Source organism: Molothrus aeneus, chromosome 7 (genome assembly GCF_037042795.1).
Source record: "Molothrus aeneus isolate 106 chromosome 7, BPBGC_Maene_1.0, whole genome shotgun sequence".
Lineage (NCBI taxonomy): Eukaryota > Metazoa > Chordata > Aves > Passeriformes > Icteridae > Molothrus > Molothrus aeneus.
This window is the reverse complement of record NC_089652.1, coordinates 29,546,586-29,567,238: the sequence shown is the minus strand read 5'-3', so window position 1 is coordinate 29,567,238 and position 20,653 is coordinate 29,546,586. Positions and strand designations below refer to the sequence as shown.

At 48.0% G+C, this 20,653-nt stretch overlaps 1 protein-coding gene across 1 annotated transcript in view; it reads right to left on the bottom strand.

The window, feature by feature from the left end:
• The window catches only part of LOC136558953 (TGF-beta receptor type-2-like), a 30,128-nt gene extending 9,742 nt beyond the window's left edge, over window positions 1-20,386 (bottom strand). The window contains exons 1-2 of the mRNA XM_066553751.1: window positions 20,307-20,386; window positions 1,750-1,900 (exon numbers count right to left, since the gene is read on the bottom strand). Of these exons, the coding sequence (XP_066409848.1) occupies window positions 1,750-1,900; window positions 20,307-20,358 (203 nt within the window). The 5' untranslated portion in view covers window positions 20,359-20,386. The remainder of the gene's footprint in view (window positions 1-1,749; window positions 1,901-20,306) is intronic.
• Window positions 20,387-20,653: the final 267 nt, after the last annotated feature.

The window sequence follows — 20,653 nt, the reverse complement described above, 5'->3', positions numbered from 1 at the left end:
ATCAGCCTGGCCCTTGTGTCAGCTGTGCATCACCTTAAACCCGGTCCTAAGATCATTTCTTTCAAGCTGTGTAGGGAATGACTGCTTGCAGTGGCTGTGGTTTAATTCTACTTACATGTACTTATAGGACCAGTGACAGGCATGACTGGCCCTGCACAGGCTGCAGCATTGCAGCTACTCCTGGGTGCATCCAAAGAAACGACAACCAAAAGTTCATTACTTTTCCAGGAACAGCCTCTGCCTCCTGACTGGTGGTGCAAAGCGAGGGAATGAAGGTATGGGGAGATTTCACAGTGTCTTTGGGGTCAGATGGGAAGTCAGACATAATAACCAAGGAAAGAACCTAAATTCATCACCCTCTCCCTGGTGAAGTCCCCCAGTTTCAGCACTCCCTGCATTTTTTTGTGGCTACCAGGTAATTTGACAGAGGAGCTCCCACGTGAAGAGTCCTAGGAGGGTGAGATCCCTTCTGCTAAGGCTGGGCCCCTGAAGGAGGGGAGCACGAGGCCAAAGCTGCTGCTGTGACTGACATACCCACTCAAGACAAGTGTGGATGATCCACATATGCCTCTGCAAAGAGCAGCAAGGCTGGCCTGGAGGTGAGCCCTGCCTGCAGGGATCTTATTCTCTGGCTGAATCCTAGAATGGGATGGGAGGTGCTGGGAGCGGGTGGCAGGGTATTTGTGACTGTGTAGCTGCCTCACCCCATCCAATACACATTGCAGGATGCACCTCCATCCTGTGCAGTGGGATTTCTCCCCTGGCATGGGGATTCCTGCTGCAGGGCCCTTGCTTTTTCCTGTACATCTAAGCTGTAAATGGGAAAAACCCAGCCACACACTGGATTGCCTAGCCAGGATTTAAGGTGGCTTCTCCGTGTGTGTGTAGGGGAATTTGGGGCAGGGGGTGGATTTTGTTATTTGTTTGTTTGGGTTTCTTGTTGTGTTTTGCTTTTTAAAAGTCCATAATGCAACAATTAGATTGAGGCAAACTCCCACTGAAAGCTGGCATGCAGCATTCACACTAATTAGCAGGTTGAGATAAAGCCTAGCGATAAGTGCTTGGCTGGCTTTCACTTTGGCAGCCAAATTAAAAGGGAAAGTGGAGGAAAATCACTCTGGGCAGACCTAAAATGGATGTTTTTTTAGTTCTGCTCATGGGGACGAAAAAGCTGGGGGAGGCACTGTTCCGGGCCAAACCATGCAGTGTGTGCTTGGCCTGAAATGCAAGATTGTGCTTCCTGTCCAGGCACCTCTCACAGGAGCAGAAAAGGACTTTTCCCAGGGGATGGGAAGGAGGTGGGTCAAACCCAGTAGGTTAACCCCAGTGTGGTGCCAGCTCAGTTGTCCATGTGCTGGATGGGGCCTGACCTTGGCTGCACCCCTGCATGTGAACTGAGGTTTCACCCTGATGCAAGAGGACATCGTAGGTTTGGAGGTCAGGGTTGCTGCTTTGCCCTTGGGTTCAGCTTGTAAAGCTAAATTCAGAAGTTTATGAGAGTTTGTAGGTCCTGCAGCAAGCTTGCCATGCTTTGTGTCAGGCACTCAAAAGCTGAATTTACTTAGAAAATAAACTGGTACTAATTACAGAGCAGACCAAATGATTTTTTTACTGTGCACTGTAATTTTAATTATAATGGAGTCAAGGAGAAAGGAAAGCCTGAATTGCTGCAACAGGCAATAACACAAGCACGGGGGTACACACACCCTTCCTCCCCCTGTCAGCCCTTGCAGAGGGGATTTCCCTTACCATATCGCCACGCAGATCTCGTGGGGGTCCTCGCAGTAGGAGTTGAGGTTGCAGTTGCTGTAGCACACCTTCTCCTGGCAGGCTGGGGCCGTGGAGTCGCACCACTTGCACAGGTTGGTCTTGAGGCTGCGGCGGGCGCCGGCACCGCAGGCTGCGGGCAGAGGGGCTGCGGTGAGCGCGGCCGTGCTCGCCCCCAGCGGGGACAAACAGCCACCGTGCCCAGCCATTCGCACGGCCAGGGGACAAGGAGCCTCCCCTGACCCCGTCTCTCCGTGCATTTTTTAAAAAACCTTCGTCTGGCTCTCCGTTGCCCGGTCAATTGTGCTCTGTGTTATCCCAAAGCCTCGAGCAGGTGGGAGAATGCTTTCCCAGAAGCCTGGGAAACCACAGGGAATCACGTTTTCCCTCTGCTTTCCCCGTACCATTTATCATCAAGGGGAAATGTACTTCTTCCTCTACAACCCAGGCTCAAACTGGCACTTCCCCTCGTCCCGAGTACATTCCAAAAGGGACATCTCGGGTCGCTGTATGCCTCAAGGCTTCATTTATTCCCTCTCAGCAGGAGGAGAGGTGCTGGGGAGGGATGTACGGCCAGGCTGGGACAGCTCCCGCTTCTCCTGCTGCCTCCTCGTCCTCCCCCTTCCTATTCAATGAGGCCAGGCTGGGAAATGTGTTTGCTACCCAGTCCCCAAGTGTCTGCTGAGACTTCCCAAGCTCTGGGGCAGCAGGGGCTGCTCCCTCCAGGGCTCCACTGCCCACTGTGCCCATCCCAGCACGAGATGTTCTCCTGTCCCTTGAGCCTCAGATCTGCCCCAGCAGCATGAATAACTGCAGCCTGTGGGGAGCTGCTCTGCCTCTATCTCACAGGCATAACATTATCTCTATTTTTATAGAAAGGGTGCATGAACTATGCTTGGTTAAGGGATAAATCCCAGCTAAATTTAAACTTCCTGTCATCAGGCTGCTAAATGTCTTTTTAAAAATGCCACTGAGTGGCTTATGTAGAAATATTTACTTATACTTTTTTTTTAAACTTAAATATATGCACTCCAAAGTGTTCAGGTATGAACCTGAACTACAGCAGCTAATTTTTTGAAGCTTTGGGCCATCCATGATTCTCTGGCTGCTGTGTCCCTGAACCACCCGGCCGTGCTGGGTACTCCCAGCCCCTATGGAAAGGGCAGTCATAGCTCACAGTGCTGCCACAGCCCTCACAGGGTTTTTCATCACCAGCTGTAAGTCTGAAGAAAAAAAATTGCAAAATTCCTGACTATGGCCTTGGGAGCCTCAGCCCCTGCAAGCACAGCTGTGTGTACCCCCAGGTCTGTCAGTGACATGCAGGAGCTCCTGCCTTCTTTGTGGTCACCTCTTCTTTGTGGTGACCAGCCTGTGGTCACAGCTGAGCCCATGGACTCTTTTTAGTGCACGTACTGTCCCAACAGCAAAAAGGGGTTTTTAACTTCCCTGCTCCCCAAATCCAGGGCATGCAGCCTGCTCTGACAGCATCCCACGTGCCTGCTCTGCTTCCCTCACCAGCCCAGACCCCCCTCCCTGCAACAGTCATAAAGAACTGCTGGAAGGCTCCCACACAGAAATAAACCATTTACAAGCTCCCATGGCCTTGTATTTAGGGCCAAGGTTAATGGTGAGGGGAAAATCTGGGTGCAGAGGAAAAGACTGTTGGATCTGAAGGTTGGAAGGAGGAAATTTTAGCTTAAGTGGCCCATGCCAGGCTTAAAAAGCAGCTCAGCGGGGATTGTGTTGTGCCAGGTTTTGGGGGAGCAGGGAGCAGGGTAGGTGAAGATGTTGCCCACAGCCTCTTGCTCAGCATCCCCCCATGCATGAGGCTGCTCTGGCCCTGCTGGGGCACCCTGGGATTTTGTGGGTGACCTCAAGAGATCCAGTTACCCACATCCATTCGAGGGTGAGCTACCAAAACCATGGGTTCAGCTGGGATTTGAAGCACCTGCAGCCAGCATGAGCGACCCTCACCTCCCTGCCTTGCTCTGCCAGAGCAGGGCTTGTAGAATCTGAGGCAAAACTCCATTGGAGGATGGGAGTTTTGGATGTGGAACAGAAATCAAGCCCAGCATTTGTGTGCAGCCTTCAACCTACAGCAACAGCCCCTGCACCCTACAGACTCCGTTTGGGTAATTTCGTGGGAACGGAGAATTGAAGGCAAACTGGTTTCTCACCCCAAACCCAGGTCCTACCACACCCAGGCCTGTGCCCTGGTGGTGTCACTGCCACAGTTCCTCTGCCACCCTTCAGCTCAACCCATGCATGGCTCATGCTGTGCTCTCAGCAGCTGCTGTGGGATTGGCTCAGCACCATCAGCCAGGGACACCTGCAGGCTCTGCAGGGGACTAACAACAGGACAAATGCAGGTTGTGGATGTTGCTGGTGCAGGATGAGGTTGCTTATTTATATATTTATACCCACCAGGTGTGTTATTTACTTATTTATATCTAGGGTTTGCTTGAGATCTCAGGGCAGAACGTCAGACACATAGTGCACTGGTGTGTGTGCTGGGGATCTTGGCTTGGCTGTGCTGTGCAGAGGGGAAGCCAGGGCAGATGAAAGAGTTAAATAGGGAAACAAGAGCCAGAAATACAGCAGTAACTGGACAAAATCCCTTGGAGACAAATTGTTCTAAACTAACTCAGGCTGTGATTCTGTTATCTGCTCTGCAAGAAAGAGCAGGGATATCTCTTTTTTCTCCCCCCCCTCCCTCTTGTCCTAGGAAGCTAAAAAGAACCCAAAGCCCACTGCAAGGCTCTTCAGGACTGTGTGTCCTTGAACCATGAGCTCGTAGGTACAATTTAACTGCCACATCACTCATCTTGGCCCTGATTAGACCCAGATGAACACTTTCAATATTAATAATCAGATGATTTAATAAAGCTGCACAAGCAGTAAAAGTAACAATACACTTCCATAAACGGGTTCCAGATGTTGCCAAGGCAAATGCTAAACATCAAAATACAAACTTTAAAAAAAAAAAAAGGGGGAAAAAAAGCTGGATAAGCAAAACTTGGAACAAACTATAAACTAATTAAATGTGGGTTGAGTTTTCCAAAAATAAATTGAAGCCATAAGGATGTGATGTGAGCCAATAAATAGTACAGTTAGTCAAAGTTATTGTGGAAGGACAGTTGGAGAGGTGGTTTGAAGTCACCAATAGGTGGGCTCACAGCAAGCTTGGCTTCCCATCAGTAGGAAGGCTTGTTCTCCTGTGCACGAGAGCAGGATCAAATATTCTGGTATCTATAACTGGGACCCCAGAGAGGTTACTGAGAGAATATGAGATTATTTTCTAGTCAGGGAATAATGGAAAAGTGATGCCAGAAGTGCCTGTGTCTCTCCTGCAATAGCAGCAGGGGTGATACCACCACCCAAGGACACTGGGATATTTTTCCTGCATGTCAGGGCAGCCTTCCAGGCTCTCATTGCCCACAGGGCATCCACAACCTCTGCTTGGCCACCTGCAAAGCCCGTGGAAACACCACTGCTGTAGTCACAAACCCACCCTCTTCCCCACACAGGAGTCATTGAAAACAGCTTTCCGAGAGAATTCCAGCCCAATCCCACCGCTGAGCAGCCACCCACAGCAGATGAGCTTTCTGCCAGCAGGGACTGCACCTGTAAGGACATGGAGGGGCATTTTGTGAGCCACTATCCACCTCTGCAGCCCCAGAGAGCAGATGGGTCACCCAGCACCTCACTCTGGCTCCAGTTTTCCCCACACTGTGCTCCCCAAGGAGGAGGAACCACTAAGGAGCAAGCTGGGGGTGCCTGGGGGTGCAGGCACAGCACATTTGTTACAGGCAAGGAGAAAGCTCCTTCCTCATAGCCCAGCAAGGGCAGGAAATGCATTTTCACTGAGGGGCAGAATGAACACTTTCAGTTCTCAGGTATTCTCCCTGACGTGGTGCTTCGGGACAGCTAAACACCAAGATGGGCTTAAGGGAATGTGTTTGGAGTGAGATGCTAGGGCACTTATCCCTGTTTCCAGCTCTTCCCTTCCCAAGGTGAAAGGAGACCAAGGCTTTTGTTACACAGAGCCTCCACTATAGGACCTTCAGATTGTGCTCAGTGATAACTGTCCTTACATTGCTTGTATTTCTCAAGGACAAAGAAACTTTGTTAATTTTTAGGTTGTAAATGTTCTACAGTGAGGTCTATCCCCCCTTTTCTGCGTATCTCCAAGCACCCCAGGATGGGGCTGACACCATTTCAGCAGTTACAGAGAGCTGCCCAGCTTGCTGTTGCTCTAGTGGCTCTGGGGGCACCTGCATGATCTTTTCCATGCAAGCCAGTCAACCTGTAATAATCCCCAGGCTTTGCACTGGGAGAGGCCAAGGCTAGGGTGATTAGCTGAGATGCACTTTGCTTTCTGTAATGAGCAGTGCACTCGAACACAGGACTGGGGAGCAGCTCTAACCCAACCCTGCAGCCCTGTTCTTCTTGGAAGCCTCCAGAGAGGTGCCCTGGTGGAAACACAACCTGCACTGGGACCTGCTTTCCCACCTGGGTGAGCCTGGGCTCCGCCGCGAGCCCTGCGTCTGCCGCCAAGCTTAGGATTAGGTTTTGCTTTGGGCTTTTATCCATGGTTAATGACACAAGTATGCAATAACAGAGCCTCATAAAATTATTATGAGAACAAACAAATTCCTTCCTTTTTATATGCAATACTTTGTTTTTAAGATTAATCCAAGAGCAGAGCTGATGGGCTCTGCTCTCTTGCTGACCCATGTGAGAGCACCAGGTGTTTCCCATCACCAGGTTACTCCTGAGCTGCCTCCTCCCTGGTGCAGCAACCAGTGCCACAGATGGGCAGCAGGGTAATTCCTGTGCCCTGATTTCCAGGAGATTCTGCACAGGGTCAGAATTTCCCATGGAAGTTGTTCAGCATGATCTGTGTAACAGTGATCCCAGATTTCTTGCAGATTTCTTGCAGTCTTGCCTGATCTTGTTGCAGCATCCTGCTCTGCTGCAGGATCTCCCCAGAACCAGACCTCAAAGTGTTGTACGTCTATTTTGGATGCAGCTCAGTTTCCTCCTGTTCTCCAGTGGTGGGGTCTGGTGCTGAACCAAAGACGTTTTTAGTGTCAGGCTGCTCTTCTCCATCCATGTGTTTTACACTGTATCTTTATTTTTGTAGGAGAGGTAGAGCAGGCCAAATGGAGCTGGAAAATCTTAATATCCCAGTTTTTGCCTCTGCAAGGCACAAGCCACTGGCTCTCCAAGGAAATCCATCAGTGCTGCATTCGGATCAGGGGACCAAACCAGGCTCCATCCTCAGGTATGTGGTCCCACATGGTCCTGCATAATAAATACTGCATTTGGCAGAGTACAGTATGGAGCAAGGAATGAGCCAGAAATGTTTCCTAGTGCATAAAAAAGGACTGATTTTGATTGTGTTGGACACCAGTTCTTCCAGTGCCAGGAGGACATGCAGTATGCATTTCTGGCTCACTTGGACCTTCTTCAAACGGGCTGGTAACTGACTTATTCTACCACTTATTTTTCCTTTGTGAAAATATCCCTTTAAATTCAGTGTTTAGCAAATACTGCTTAGTCCCATCACGAAGTAAATTGGGTATGGATCATAACAGCAGGCTCCTCCTGTCTCTTTCAGATGCTTAAATTACATCATGATCTAACTTCACCCAGGGGAGGGACCAGCTCTGCAGATTGCTGTCTGTCCTTCTGCTTTGGTAATCTCTGGTGTTTCTCGGGTGCCTTTCACAAGTTTTCTGTGTATCAGCACAATGACTCTGCCTTTGGGGCGTGGGGATGTTTTGTGCTGAGGTACCCCGGCACCCAGCAGCATCCAGGCAGGCTGGAGTGCCGGGGGCCAGCGAGGAGATGCCTGGCACTCGGCAGGGAGAATCTGGCCAGAGCAGTTTCTCTTTGATTTTGGTCAGTTGATGTCTGGGTGAGGACAGGGGAGTGGCCCTGCACTCCCCCACCTGCCCTCGCAGCCACTTGTCTCCTCCATCCACTCTGACCGGGGCTCGAGTTCCTTTCACAGATTTCACTTTCTGTCCCCCAAAGCTGCTCCTGCAGGGACAAGCCCTGCTCCAGCCCTTTGTGTCCCTGGGGGTCGGTGTGCAGCCTGGGGGCTGGCAGAGCAGCCTGTGCTGCAGCCTGGGACGGCTGGGCCAGCAGGGATGCTGGTGGCAGGGGGGCTGCAGGGGCAATTATTTGCCATATTGTGCTCTCGCTTGTGTTTAAAAACAACAACAGCTCAACTGACTCATAGGTCCTACGGCCTCTGAGTCATTTTTTATTTCTGGATTTCACTGCTCTGCCCTTTGCAATGAAGGGAGTTGCATGCTCACACATACACACACACACACATCAAGATCACATTTGTTTTTCCCCTATAAAAACAAAACGATTTCCATACCATCAATGAAACAGAAATGATTTGACTTCGCGTACCCTGGCTTTTATTTTCCATTGTATAAACTCTGCAGATGAAATAATGATGGTTGTAAAGTAAACCTCTCTTTTTTTTTTTTCCTTTCCCTTTCCAGGCAGCCTCTTTTCGAAATAGCAATAGGGAGTCACTTACAGACTTGGCTTGTGCTGTGCCTGTAGTAATTAACCCCTTCATTCCTGGCTTTTCCTCTGTTGGAAGTCAGCCACAGCGTGGGTGAAGGTATCAGCAGGTCTCCTCTGGGACTAGAAGCAAAGCGGGGGAGCAGAGCAGGCAGGAAAATGTGGGAAAAGAGGCCAAGAGCTGCTCCAGGCAGAGCAGTGGTGTGGGCCTGGAGCAGCTTTCCTGGGAGAGCCAGAGTGCTGGCACTGCAGGGCCAGAGGTACCTTCAGTCTTCTCACACCCCCCACTTTTTTGGGTTTAAATCAGCACTACCGTTTTGTGTTCAGCCTGGCAGCCCCGTCCTGGGTCACCTCCCTTCCTTCCTGCTCCCCAGGGACCACCAGTGAAACGCTCTTTCTCCTCCCCACGCCACTGCAGAAATAATCTGTGGTAAATAATTAATCATCTAATCTTGCTCTTTTTGTTTACAGGACCATTGTGATTTTAGGAAGCACTCGGGGGAGCGTTCCTGGGGTGAGGTAACACCTTGCACAGCAGAGAGCCAGCTGGAGCTGGGTATGCCAGCAGCCCAGGACAGGCTGAGCTGCCCTCCCCATGAGGCTCTCCTGATGGACCCTCACCATCACACACAATCTGTCTGTCCTCAAGGCCTCCACACGTGCCACAAGCATTTTTCCTAATGACATTTATCATGGAGCAGCACAAGCCTGCATCCCCCCAGCCCTGAGTCAGATGCTTCCCTGATGCCTGGCCTGGGTGGGTTGGTGACGCTGACTGAGTTACTGTTCCTCTTCCCAGACTGGGTGATGTGTTTTACATTATTTCTCTTGGATTTATTAAGCATTATGTAACTGGCTAACCAATCCCGCATGCGATGCAATCGTGGCTGATTTCATGTCAGTGGAAAGTAAACAAAAAAATTGCTCTGAAGTGGCTAAACTGAAATTCATTTCCACATGCAGAGCAATTCCTGGAGGATCTTTCCCATCTCCTCGTGGTTAATTTGCATCCAAGCTCTCATGCAACCCATTAGAAAAGAGTTATGGAAAAATTGCACATAGAATATGACAGTGTGTTACAAGGAAAAATTATTAAGATGAAGTTTATTTTACTTAAATATTTTTAAGTAAGTTTGTTGATTTCTCCTGTGCCTTGAAATGTGTGACACTTGCCTATTTTTTTGTCTTTCAGCTGAGGAACTCAAAATGTGAAAGTTATTCCTGAAAGAAAGTTTGGGATTTAAGTTGGAAAAACCAGGCAAGCCAACCCTGCAGTCCTGAGGCCCTGAAGCCCAGCAGGACCCAGCCCAACATGACAAGGAAGATGTTCTGCCCTTGCTGAGCTTTGGAAGCACTGTAAATATCAGGTGAGGCAAAAACTATACCCCCATTAGACTCTGAACTCAAGCTCTTTCAGGAGCACTTGCTTTCTGGTGTCATGGACAACATCTTTCCCATTAACACCAGTTTACATCCAGAGATGTTGAGCTGAGGATGGGGGAATGTGGACTGGATAAAACAGTAGTGGCTTTGCACTATTTCATTTGTTTTTCTCAGGGTCTTTGAAACTTTCAGCAATGCCTGAAAATGATGTGTGTATTTCTGGATCCACTGCACTGAAATATCAGTAAAGTTGGTGGTTGGGACTTACCTGGTTGCATGTTATTTGCATTATTTTTCAATCAGTCCCTGAGGCAGCCAAGCACCTGCTTCACCTGGGCAAGAAGCTAAGTCCAATTAGGCTGAAATGCTGTATTAGGCCTGGCTGGGCTCATGGACCATGTGACATCATTTGCCAATTGCTGGGCTGGAATTTGAACACAAAGGTGACTCCAGCTGGGATCCAGGGACAGATGAGGGTACTGAAGGGGCAGGATGGGACAGCCCTGAGGGCAATGCTGGTGGACAAGCTCACAGCTCCATGTGGGTGTCACCACTGCACCTACCCTTGTGCTGACTTGCTGAATGAGGAAAGCTGTCCTAAAACAAGGAGAAAACTCAAAAGTTAGGGGTTGTCCCCCCTGCTGGAGGCTAGTTTACTCCTTTGTGAGATGAGCAGGAATGCTCTGCATCCTTCCTTGAAAAGACAGCTCGAAGGAGGGTTGAGGATTAGAACAGAGGGTTGGCACAGGAATCCCTCACATTACCCAGGATAGCAGCTTAAGAGTAGGGATTTTTTACTCCCTACCTGCTGGATATTGAGGGGCATTGCGTAATTATGGTCAGTACTTCCAGAGCCATGACCAGGCGAGGCCAAAGCTTCCCTGGCAGACAAAAGCAGGTATGAATTTGCCTGGTAATACCTGTCCTCATCCCTTTAGGCATTTGTCAGCCACTGGGCTATGACTGTCAGATGAGGGAAGCTATAACACAAACCAAATTTTGCAGCCATCCTTGTCTGAAGGTGCAACCTTGTTTGACAGCAAGTCCCTTTCATTGCATCTACGTCCCCATTTCTTTCTTGTTCCTATATTCTGCTGTCCTTTCCACCCTGTTGTATTGGAAAACCCCAGAGAGAACAAGCCAAGCCAGCAGCACAGCCTGAAGTGCCTGGGAGGGAAAAAAACCCCACAGGCAGGGGTTAGCCCTAGAGAAAACGATGGATAGAGTGTGGGACCTTCACCAGCATCACAGCATGGCCCCGCTGCCACAGCAACTCCCACCAGCCCTGACTGCACACAAGGGGAACGTGCCACTCCTCCTTCTCAGATGGAAAGCAAAGCAACTTATTCAGGGTCTGAGGAGGTGGGGAAATGCTGAGTTTCAGCAGTTCATAAGTAATTTTAGCAGCTCTGCCAGCACCTCTGCATATCTGGGGCCTTGCAGGGTGAGGCAATGCATTATCAGCACATGACAGCCTGGGGCGTGTGAGCTGCCAGTGGGGTTTGCAGAGGGCTGAGCTGGCACATCCCCAGTGGAAGTTGCCTTCTAATGATTGGGGATTTGCCTGCCATGTTTTCAGAGGGCTCCGAGATTTCAGCCCTTTGAAGAGCCCTTTGCAGTGATTCGGTCCTGACTAAATTCTTGTCTTAAAAATAAGTCCATTCTGCCACCTCCCACACTGCTGGGGAGCAGGAGTCACTGCCTGGCCATGCTTGGGTGGTTTGAGCTCATCCTGTTGCAAGTTGCTGCAGAAACTGCTGAGGATTGTAGAGCACTTTTAGGACCGAGAGCTGCCTGGCAGAATGCAACAGTCAACCAAACCCACTCTGCTGTTGCCATCATTTTTGTTGCTCCTGTTTCTGCAGAGGCACCAAGAGTCTATCCTATATCCCAATTAACTGCAGCTTCTGCAGCTCATTCTCAGATGCAGCAGTCATGAGTTCCCCCTTTTACACAGAAAAAGCAGCAGCAATCAACCAAGAAGCAAAAACATGTGAGCTGCCAGTCAGTAGCAGACATTGCTCTGCCTCAACTAATGCCATTCAAGTAAAACTACTGTGCAGCAGTCAGTGTTTTTTTACAATTATCATCATATTATGCTCTGGAATTCAATTTTCTGTGTGTTTTTCAGGCTCTGCATGAATCCTGGATTTCCGTGACTAGATGGAATTGAAATGGAAGGATACCATCCAAATAGGCAAACATGTCAGAAACATTATCTGGGTCACATTTGGGCACCAGGGTTTGCTCTGTTTTAAGTGCAAATGGGTTACTGGTGATTTAGATGAACTTCCTGAGGAGTGTTTTACATTTCTGGCACACATTTGGTGTCCCATCTGCTAGAAGGTCTTTGATGAGTCCACAAAGAGACATTGGACTGGAGCTGCTGCTCTTCATCTCTGGTTGGACTTATGATTGACCAGTTTGTATTTTTTGCGTTTGTATGACTTTCATTCCCAAGGAGAAAAAGGGCTTGCAAGGGACTCAAGCTGCTGGGGCAGAGGTGTTCTGTGAACTCTCCATCCATGTGCTGTCATCAGCTTGTTCCAACACTGCCAGCTCTTTATGTCTGCTGAAATCATTATGTAGAGTAGAATTTTGCCCTCGTTTAGGCCAGCTCCAACAGTAATTAAGTAATTTGTTCTGTCAGAGGGAGCTTGAGGCTAGCTTGGGTTACAGATGCTAAAAACTTTCTGCCTTCTCCTGAAGTGTCCCATGTTTAGCACATGAGTAGATGGTGTCTTCTTCTCTTTCATGCCCTTCTTCACCTGTTAAAAATATCTTATAAGGAGCTTGTGTTGTAACCTACCAAAATGCACTGCCCGGTAGGGTTGAATTCAAATGGAATATTTTCCACTTTTTAAAACAGAAGAGAGCTATGTCAGGAGGGCAAGGGGACTGGGATTTGAAAGGAGATTTTTTCAGGAATGGAACTGAGAGTCCTGTTGACAGAGCTTGAAGTGCTTTTTCTTCACACATAGAAGCAACAGGAGCTTGTGTGTCCTCACAATTCCTCTCAAGAGATCCCCCTTGCAGGAGAAGGAGAAGGGTCCCACAAGTCCCAGCCCCTGGGCAGAGCTGCAGCACAGCTCCAGGAGACTCAGCAGCTGGGGGAGATGGAGATGATGTTCAGAGGGCAAAGCTGCTCTTCCAGCATGGAAGAAATGACAAAGCAGGGAATGTTCTCTGTTCCCCATCTCCTGCTCCACAATCTCATCACTTTGCAGTAGTGCCTGGTGTTTTCAGCTCAGTGGTCTACCTCTGGACATCTCCTGAGACATGCTACAATCTGAATATGCTTCTGCACAATACCACAGCCTGTTGCAGAGCTGATAGCCCTGGCAAGGGTGAAAGGAAGGCTCAGATGTGATGATGCTGTTCTACAAACAGGTGAGCACAGGGCACATATACAAAACCACAGTAAATGTTTGCTGAGACCTCCCCCCTGAACTAATAGTTTCTGCCTCTGGTGGGAATGTCGGCATTTTCTCCCACTGAGTGCCTTTTGGCATATTAAAGGCATGGCAGGAACTGAGATCCCAGGGGATCCATTGGTCTTATTTCTGTGGATGCTTGTACCCTGGGTCTATTTGAAGAAGGATGATTCATTCAACTGCTTGAGCTTATGGGTCTGTGTGTCTCTTCCCACTGTAAGAAGAAGGGTCTTCTTTGCTATCATGGGCTGGTTGGGGCTAATTTTGGGATAGATCTAGCATGAAAAAAATGCTTTATGCAGCAAGACAGCAGCTGATTCAATTTCTTCCATGCTGGATGCTGGTGTTTAGAGTCTCCAAGGCAGGGAGTTTTATCAAGCAACATCAAACAGATGTTCCTCATCGGGTTCCAGCTGCATTGACTGGCAACCTGCTCAGTCAAACACTCAAGGGGGACACAGGCGTTCATTCTGCATGGACAGCAGTTTATTTAACAATCCACCTGGAAGCAGCAAAGGATCTTTTAAAATAAATATCTGCACCAGTGTTCACTGTAAATGCACCAGAAGCTCTTGTAGTCACAGCAGTCACAAGAACCGTTTCCAGGAAGGGGCCTGAGTTATCCTCCCAATTTTGCAGGAAAAGTGAAGAAATTTTTCTCTGGATTTTCACACCTGCTGGTCACGGCATGAATCCACATTGGCAACATCATCTTTTGATGGGGTGCACAGTGAACTACGGCAATGCAGGATACAGCTAAGCATTCTGGTTTGGGATGGCTGAAGGGAGAATGGATTAAAATCCCAGGGTTTCCCATTGTTGATCTAAAGAAAAGGCCCCTCTTAGCGGCCAGGAACTCCAGCAGATGTCTCTGAACTTTCCAGATGCAAAGATGTGTGTTCCCTCTGGGAACATCTTCACAGGGATGTTGCAGGAACTGAAGAGATTAGGAGAGATTTGGAAGTGGGGCAATATCAGACATCAGTGGGTGTCAGCTCAGGTGATTGCTTCAAGGCTCTGCCCTGCCTGGATCCCAAGGCAGGGCAATAACCCATCCCTGTTTGCTGGCTGCCATGGCTGTGCTGGTTCCCATGGCTGGCACAAGCACATCTGTGCTGCTTTGTGTGCAGGGCATGCATTAGAGGGTGTGTGATAGTCCTGGAGATCTGGATTTTCCAGCTGCAAGGCATGGCTAGAGCACTTGCCATCAAGCACTGCTGCATGGGCAGGACAACAGATCTTTGCAGGCTGAGTGAAGGCAGTCTGGAATTTCCTTCAGAAACTTCACACCTCACCTGCACTGAGTCTGGAGCCAAGGTGGAAGCTGCTGGGGAAGCTTTCTTTGGACAGCTACTTATCCAGAAAGACTGGAGTTTTGGGTCCAGTGGAGAGTAACAGACATGGAGCTAAAAGGGAACAGCTCCATCCATAGCATGGGAAGGTGAGAGATCTTCCTGCCACCAAAATGTGTCCAATATGATGCTGCTTCAACTACTTCGAGAGTTGTGGCCACTTTGAGAGTGGCACAGGTGGAACTGGAGCACAGGGCCCTGCAAAGTGACACTCTGCAGCTGCCACGGCTGGAACCCCACCTCAGCCCCCCACTACAGCTGGAACTGCACATCAGCCCCTCAGCTACAGCATGCCCAGGCTGATTGCTTCAAATCACTCAGCTCAAATAGTGATAAGGTCCTTAAAAAAAAAAATCCTGAATCTAGATAGCCCTGCACAGTCCAGGGTAGCTCTTGGGTTTAGGCATGTGCTTGGGCTGCTGGAGTCCACATGGGCCATAGCCCTGTGTCCAGCACAGCCTGGCAGGCTGTGGTCACAACTGGACACATTAAGGACCCACATGCCACAATGAATTTGCTGTAGTATAAATCAGCTGTCATTTGTTCCTAGCTTATCAATGGGAAGGAAAACACTGCAGTGCAACAGCTCCATGAAAGTTTAAGTCTTGGAGCCTCATAATTGGTAGGAGCATGGGCTGCAGAGGGGATTGCACGATAAGCAGGCTCTCACACTTCTCCTAAAATTTTGACAGTTACCAGAAGCTGGCAGCAGAGTTTCAACCTTACATGGGATGTAACAAAAAGATGAACCAACTGAAGAAGAAGAAATATGACTCTGATGGACACTACAGATCCTTTCCAGAGGCAGGATCACAAGAGCTGACTCTCAATTCAGGGATATGCATGCAAGCAGGGCCAAGACAGCTTTCAGCCACTCCTTCACTTCCCCCTGAAGATCCCTAAGGAAATGTTATCCCACAGTTGGGGTCCAGCACGGACATAATGTAGGTTTGATAGGGCAGGCAGCCATCAGTGGTGTTATCTCCCTTCTGCATGGAGGCCCCTTCCAGAGCAAGGCTTTCACTTGGCACACAGCGCTGAACTCGGGATGTGAAAAGAGCAGAGTGTGTGGGAGCTGCTGATTTTGTCTCCTTGGTGGGACTGTTTTTTTTAATAAAAGTATCAGATGCTGCGCTTCCTTGAAAACATGACAGTCTATGGGAGAGTTCATTAGTTTATGGCAAGTTGCAGCACTGTGGAGCCTGGCTGAAAGCAAATGTTATTGCAAAGAGTTATCACTAAGGGGAGAGGAAAACAATGTCCTGAGGAAATAAACTCGACAGAGCAAATCACAGAGCAATATAAAGCTGTGGAGAACAGGCAGTAGAGCGGAATTCTTTCTCAGAATAAAAGGCCCCAGTCACCTGTTTTTAATGCCAGTGTTTACTTTCTGCATATTCAGTGAATACGTGGGATACATCTGTGCAGAAATCTGTCTCTAATGGGAGTAACAAGTATCATGATTGCAGCTGGCTGAACTTATTTACTACTAGTACACAAAAATGTCTTTGGGGCCATCATTAAACAGTGATAACACCAGTCAAATACCAGGAAACAACAGGTTTGTGTTGGTTGTTGGGATTTTTTGGTCAGAAAATAGTGTGTTTTAATTTCAAGTTGTACTGAATATTTCAGAAAGTATTTCTTTCCTCAAAGCCCCCTATCAAAATGCAGAGTGAAGCTTTACTGATGGTCAGCTATACCAATGACTAGCCTCTCTCAAGTCTGAGCAAAGCTGGAGGTGCAAGGGGAGAGGAAATACCAGTTTTCATTCATCTCACATAGTTGTACACTGCCACTCTTCTTGACCTTCAGTTAATCTCATTCACACCAGGGACTGAAACCGTAGCATCAGATTTGGAGGTGTGTAAAGGTGAATTGAAAATAAGCCATCGCTTTGCTGAGTCTGATGGCACTTGCAACATTGCAGAGCACTCCAGTTCTGCATTGTCAGGGTTTTTCTTGTGTCTTCCATTTTTATTTCCTAACTGGAGAATTTGCTGCATCTTTGTTCTTATTTAGCCTCATGGTACGATGCACAAGTTTCTCCTTCAGGCAGTGAGATCCTGTGCCTGCTCCCAACCCAGCTACCTACACCAAGCGAGTGGGGCTCTGGTAGTCCTCAGAGCTTTCTGAGGATGGTAATTTCTAATTTCTTCCTTTATTTTGGCTGTATTAAATCAATATGACATGGATTGTCATAACCAGCCCTGCAGCCCTGTGTCCTGGGGTAGGCAGTGCCCAGCTCCACATGCTGCTTAGCCTGGGAGGAGAGGTTTGCTCTGCTGCTCTGGCTTGTCTTTGGATCTGCAAAGCTCCTTTCTGTAAAATGCCTGTGAAATGGAGGGTGACTCTTCCTTTGTCTTTTTCCTTCCTTCATCCTCCCGTTGTTTGACCCAGTGTTCCTAAATTTTGCATGCATTGGTGTTGGGCTGCAATCCCAATAGAGACCCTGCTTGAGGAGCGGGCCGGCATTTTGGTGGCACTACAACCCCTGGTTTTAGCTCTGGTGACCTCAGAAATAAGAGGCCAACTTCTTGAACAAGCTGCCTGAGGAGCCTGGGATAGGTCAGAGATTTCTTGGGCAGATCAAAAGCCAGAGATGCTTTTCTGACAGCTTTGAAGCTCCCTGTCCTGATTTATGAATTCTATACGCTCTATATATTTAGCTGAAGAGGCTCACTGGGGGAACAGTTTTTGCAAGCAGGAAAGAGAATGTGGCTTCAGAAAGCCACCATCTATCAGGAGATTACCCTCAAATGCACTCTTTGTAGAGCCATCAACCATGGCAAAGGGAGCCCAGGAGACTTGGCAAAAAAAGCCAGGATATTTCAGCAGACCAGCATTTTTAACAGGAGACCTAGTTATGGGGAAGCAAACTCAAACCCCAGGAAATGGGAGCTCTGGACTTGGGGTAGCAGACCTGCAACCTCACCTCATTTCAAAAATCTTCTTTCTCTTTCTTTGGAACCTCACCAGAGCCCAAGGGGTACAGCTTGCTCTCCCTTGGTAAGTGCTATGTGCCTTGGCAAATTTGGAGTTTCATATCCTCTTTTGGAGGTTGGATGCACAAAGGCTCTGCCAGGCTCCTGGGGCTCTTTGCAGCCCTGAGAGCTGTTGTTACACCAGTGACACTTAGCTCAAGTTATTGGTGCAGTCTCCACAGGTTAGAGGTTGTGATGCTTTGCTGTCCCCTCTGTGAGATGAGACTGAGCTCAGCTCCTTGCCTGTTTGGATTTGAGCCCTGTTCCTGACAGATGGAGCACAAGGGATAATTTCCCAATATTCACAGAAAACAGGGCTGGAAAACTTCCAATTCCTACCTTTAAGGACGGAGTGTTTCCATGTGCACAATACAGTAATCCTGATATCAAATCTATAGTTTCTGTATAGGTTATAGACTTCCAAGCAGGTAGTCTTGCAATCTTGAAGGCTTTGAGTAACAAGTACCCACCACATCCCAAGCCTGAGGAACTATCTGCTGGAACAACTTTGCTGTGTTGTGCCCCATTTTAGCTTCCAGTGTGCACATCTTGTTTTAGCTCTGTTCCACAGAAGAGGAAGCCCTCTGCCAGAAAAGGTTATCCCAGGACCTGGCTGTACATGGCCAGCTCACCTCCCAGCTCTCTCCTGACCTGCCTAAAGACACTGAAAGGCTACAGCTCCAACCCCCTGTATGACAGTTTTCCAATTCTGAATGATCCTCATGTTTTTTTATCCTGTTCCAGATAAGTCCAGGACTGCACCAGCTCTCTGCCCTGGCAGGATTCTCTGCTCACCTCTGTGAGGGTTTGTGTTAGCAGTGGTGAAACTACAGCTCCTGTCCTCACCTTCTGCTGAGAGAGCCATGTAAAATTATTGCCCTCCAGCAGGCACTGCCATTGAGGGGAGGTTTAGGGTGGATATTTTGAAGCCTTGGTAGGGCTGGCCATGGAGAATTAAGGAAATCCAGTAGCTGAATTTCAGTGTTCTGGGCCATGTTCTCTATGGTAAGTCTTAAATCTCTGTGCTAAGAGGAGCAACTTTGCTGCTGCCACCAAGCCAGAGCTGTCACTCTTTAAAGAGAGGCTTGATGAGTGGTATGATTTGTTGCCTGAAGAACAGCTGAATGTGCATGTTCTGTCAATTTGGGGAATTTGAGGACCTAGCTCTTCCCTTCTCTTTTAATGTCAATGTGAAGTGGCCTCCTTGGGTACTTCTACTTTTTCAGAATGACTGTAGGGTCAATCTTAACACTAAATGCAAAGGAAGTGGATGTAGTCCCAGAAAACATCTATCACTGGTGAGCTGAATCACAGATAACAAGCCTTGGCTTATTTTTTTTACCCTGTGCAGAGGCAAATTTTGTCATCATATCACTCATATAACCTTTCAGATGAACTTAGTAATGTTGATATGTTTTGGTTTGGCTTCTTTCAGATGAAAACTGTGCCTTTTAGAAAAAGGAAACCATAAGTTAAATGACTCCAAAATTAGGTACTTCTGAAGGATAGTTAGTGGTCTTCTTTCTTACCAAAAATAACCTAAGACTGTGCTTTAAATAATAACTTGTAGTAACTCCTGCTCCAAATGTGATTAAGTTAGCAGGATGTTATCAGTATAGCATCCTACATTTCAAACCACCCTTTAGAGTATTACCTACAAAAATGAATACTATAGATCTCCATAACTTTGAAAAATCAATCAGATACTATGTCCTAAGTCTCCCCATCTGGTTCTCTCTGCTTCATCAGTTGCACCCATGGTTTTGTTTGCCTAAACACAAATTACTGTCCAGTCATTCTTTTATTCCCTGGTCTTGTAGATAGGGGGACCCATGTAAAGTGAATGCAGATACAGATCCCTGCCCCTAGTGATTTCATTTGGATGCAAAATACTGGAACTATAATCCTCCTCCTTCATCACTTTGACCAAAAAGTGATTTTGGTTGCATTGAAATTTCTATATCAAGGGTAACAGGTCTGTGTTTGTAAGAGTTCACTTTTAAAAGTAGTGTCCATGCAAATATATAAATATATGCTTTGTAGGGATATATGCCTGTATACACATACACAGGCTCTGTATATACAGAAAGACACACACACACATACTTAGGAGATGTGTATATAACACTCACTTATATACAAATCCATTCCCTGTTATGAAACAATCATCAAGATATAAACAAGAAAAAGTTAAACCACGGATGGGCACATTTTCAAGTGCTGCTGGAGAGTTTTATCTACAGTACTGAAGAAGTGCTATCAAAACTGAAACAGGGCACTTATTACAAAGAGATCTTTACGTAAGTGCTGGAAAGGTTTGCCGAATAACCAGATGTTGTTGCAAAGACACTTCTCCTCCCCCTCTCCCCACTTCTTTCCTTCTTTCCTTTAATAGTTCGATTAATTCTGCACATAAACCAGGGCTGATAAAAGTTCTAAGCTGCAAACTTCACCACATCTGGACACTGTTGAAGCCAGATCGTTCAGCGATCGTGCACTTCAGTTGCTTTTAATCTCCCTAAATAAAATAAAAACTTCCAACAAGTAATGCTGACCTATATATATTTTTGCACTGTAAACACTGACATCTGCGAGCTGCTCCAAGCGAGCACACAGCACTTTCCACCAGGCAGTGGCTTGCCCCTCGCCATAGGAGAAATACACAGTCGTAGCAGAGTATTCAACTAAACTCTCTGCTATTTCCAAACCTCTGGCTAATTGCTGTCAGGGGAGAAATCAAAGATTAGCTGTTTTGCTGGAGGAAGGAAAAATAAACGACCTCTCTGAGTATGTTGCTTAAAACATTGCCTGACCAGAAACATTCTTCTACTCACACAAGGAGAGCAGCAGTAAGGAAAGCAGACCCGGTCTCCTCCAGTGCCCCATTTCTGGATCCCACTGGCAAGCAGAAGCCCAGCTTCACGGCGGTGACCAGCTCATCCTCCCTCGGTGGAGCCAGTCTCCTGCGGTCGTGCTGTCAAGCCCGGAGCCCCTCTTTGCGAGGCTCCCGGCTCGGGCTTGCCGGGAAGGCGGATCCAGCCGCTAAAGCCCAGCTGTGCGTGGGGTCCGCCCAGGAACTGCAGTTTATGAACAAGCTGAGCCTGACTCTCCTCTCGAAATATATACAAATACGAGAGGGGGGGCTGGGGGAAGGAGTCAGGCTCTGAGAAAAAGAGTTTGA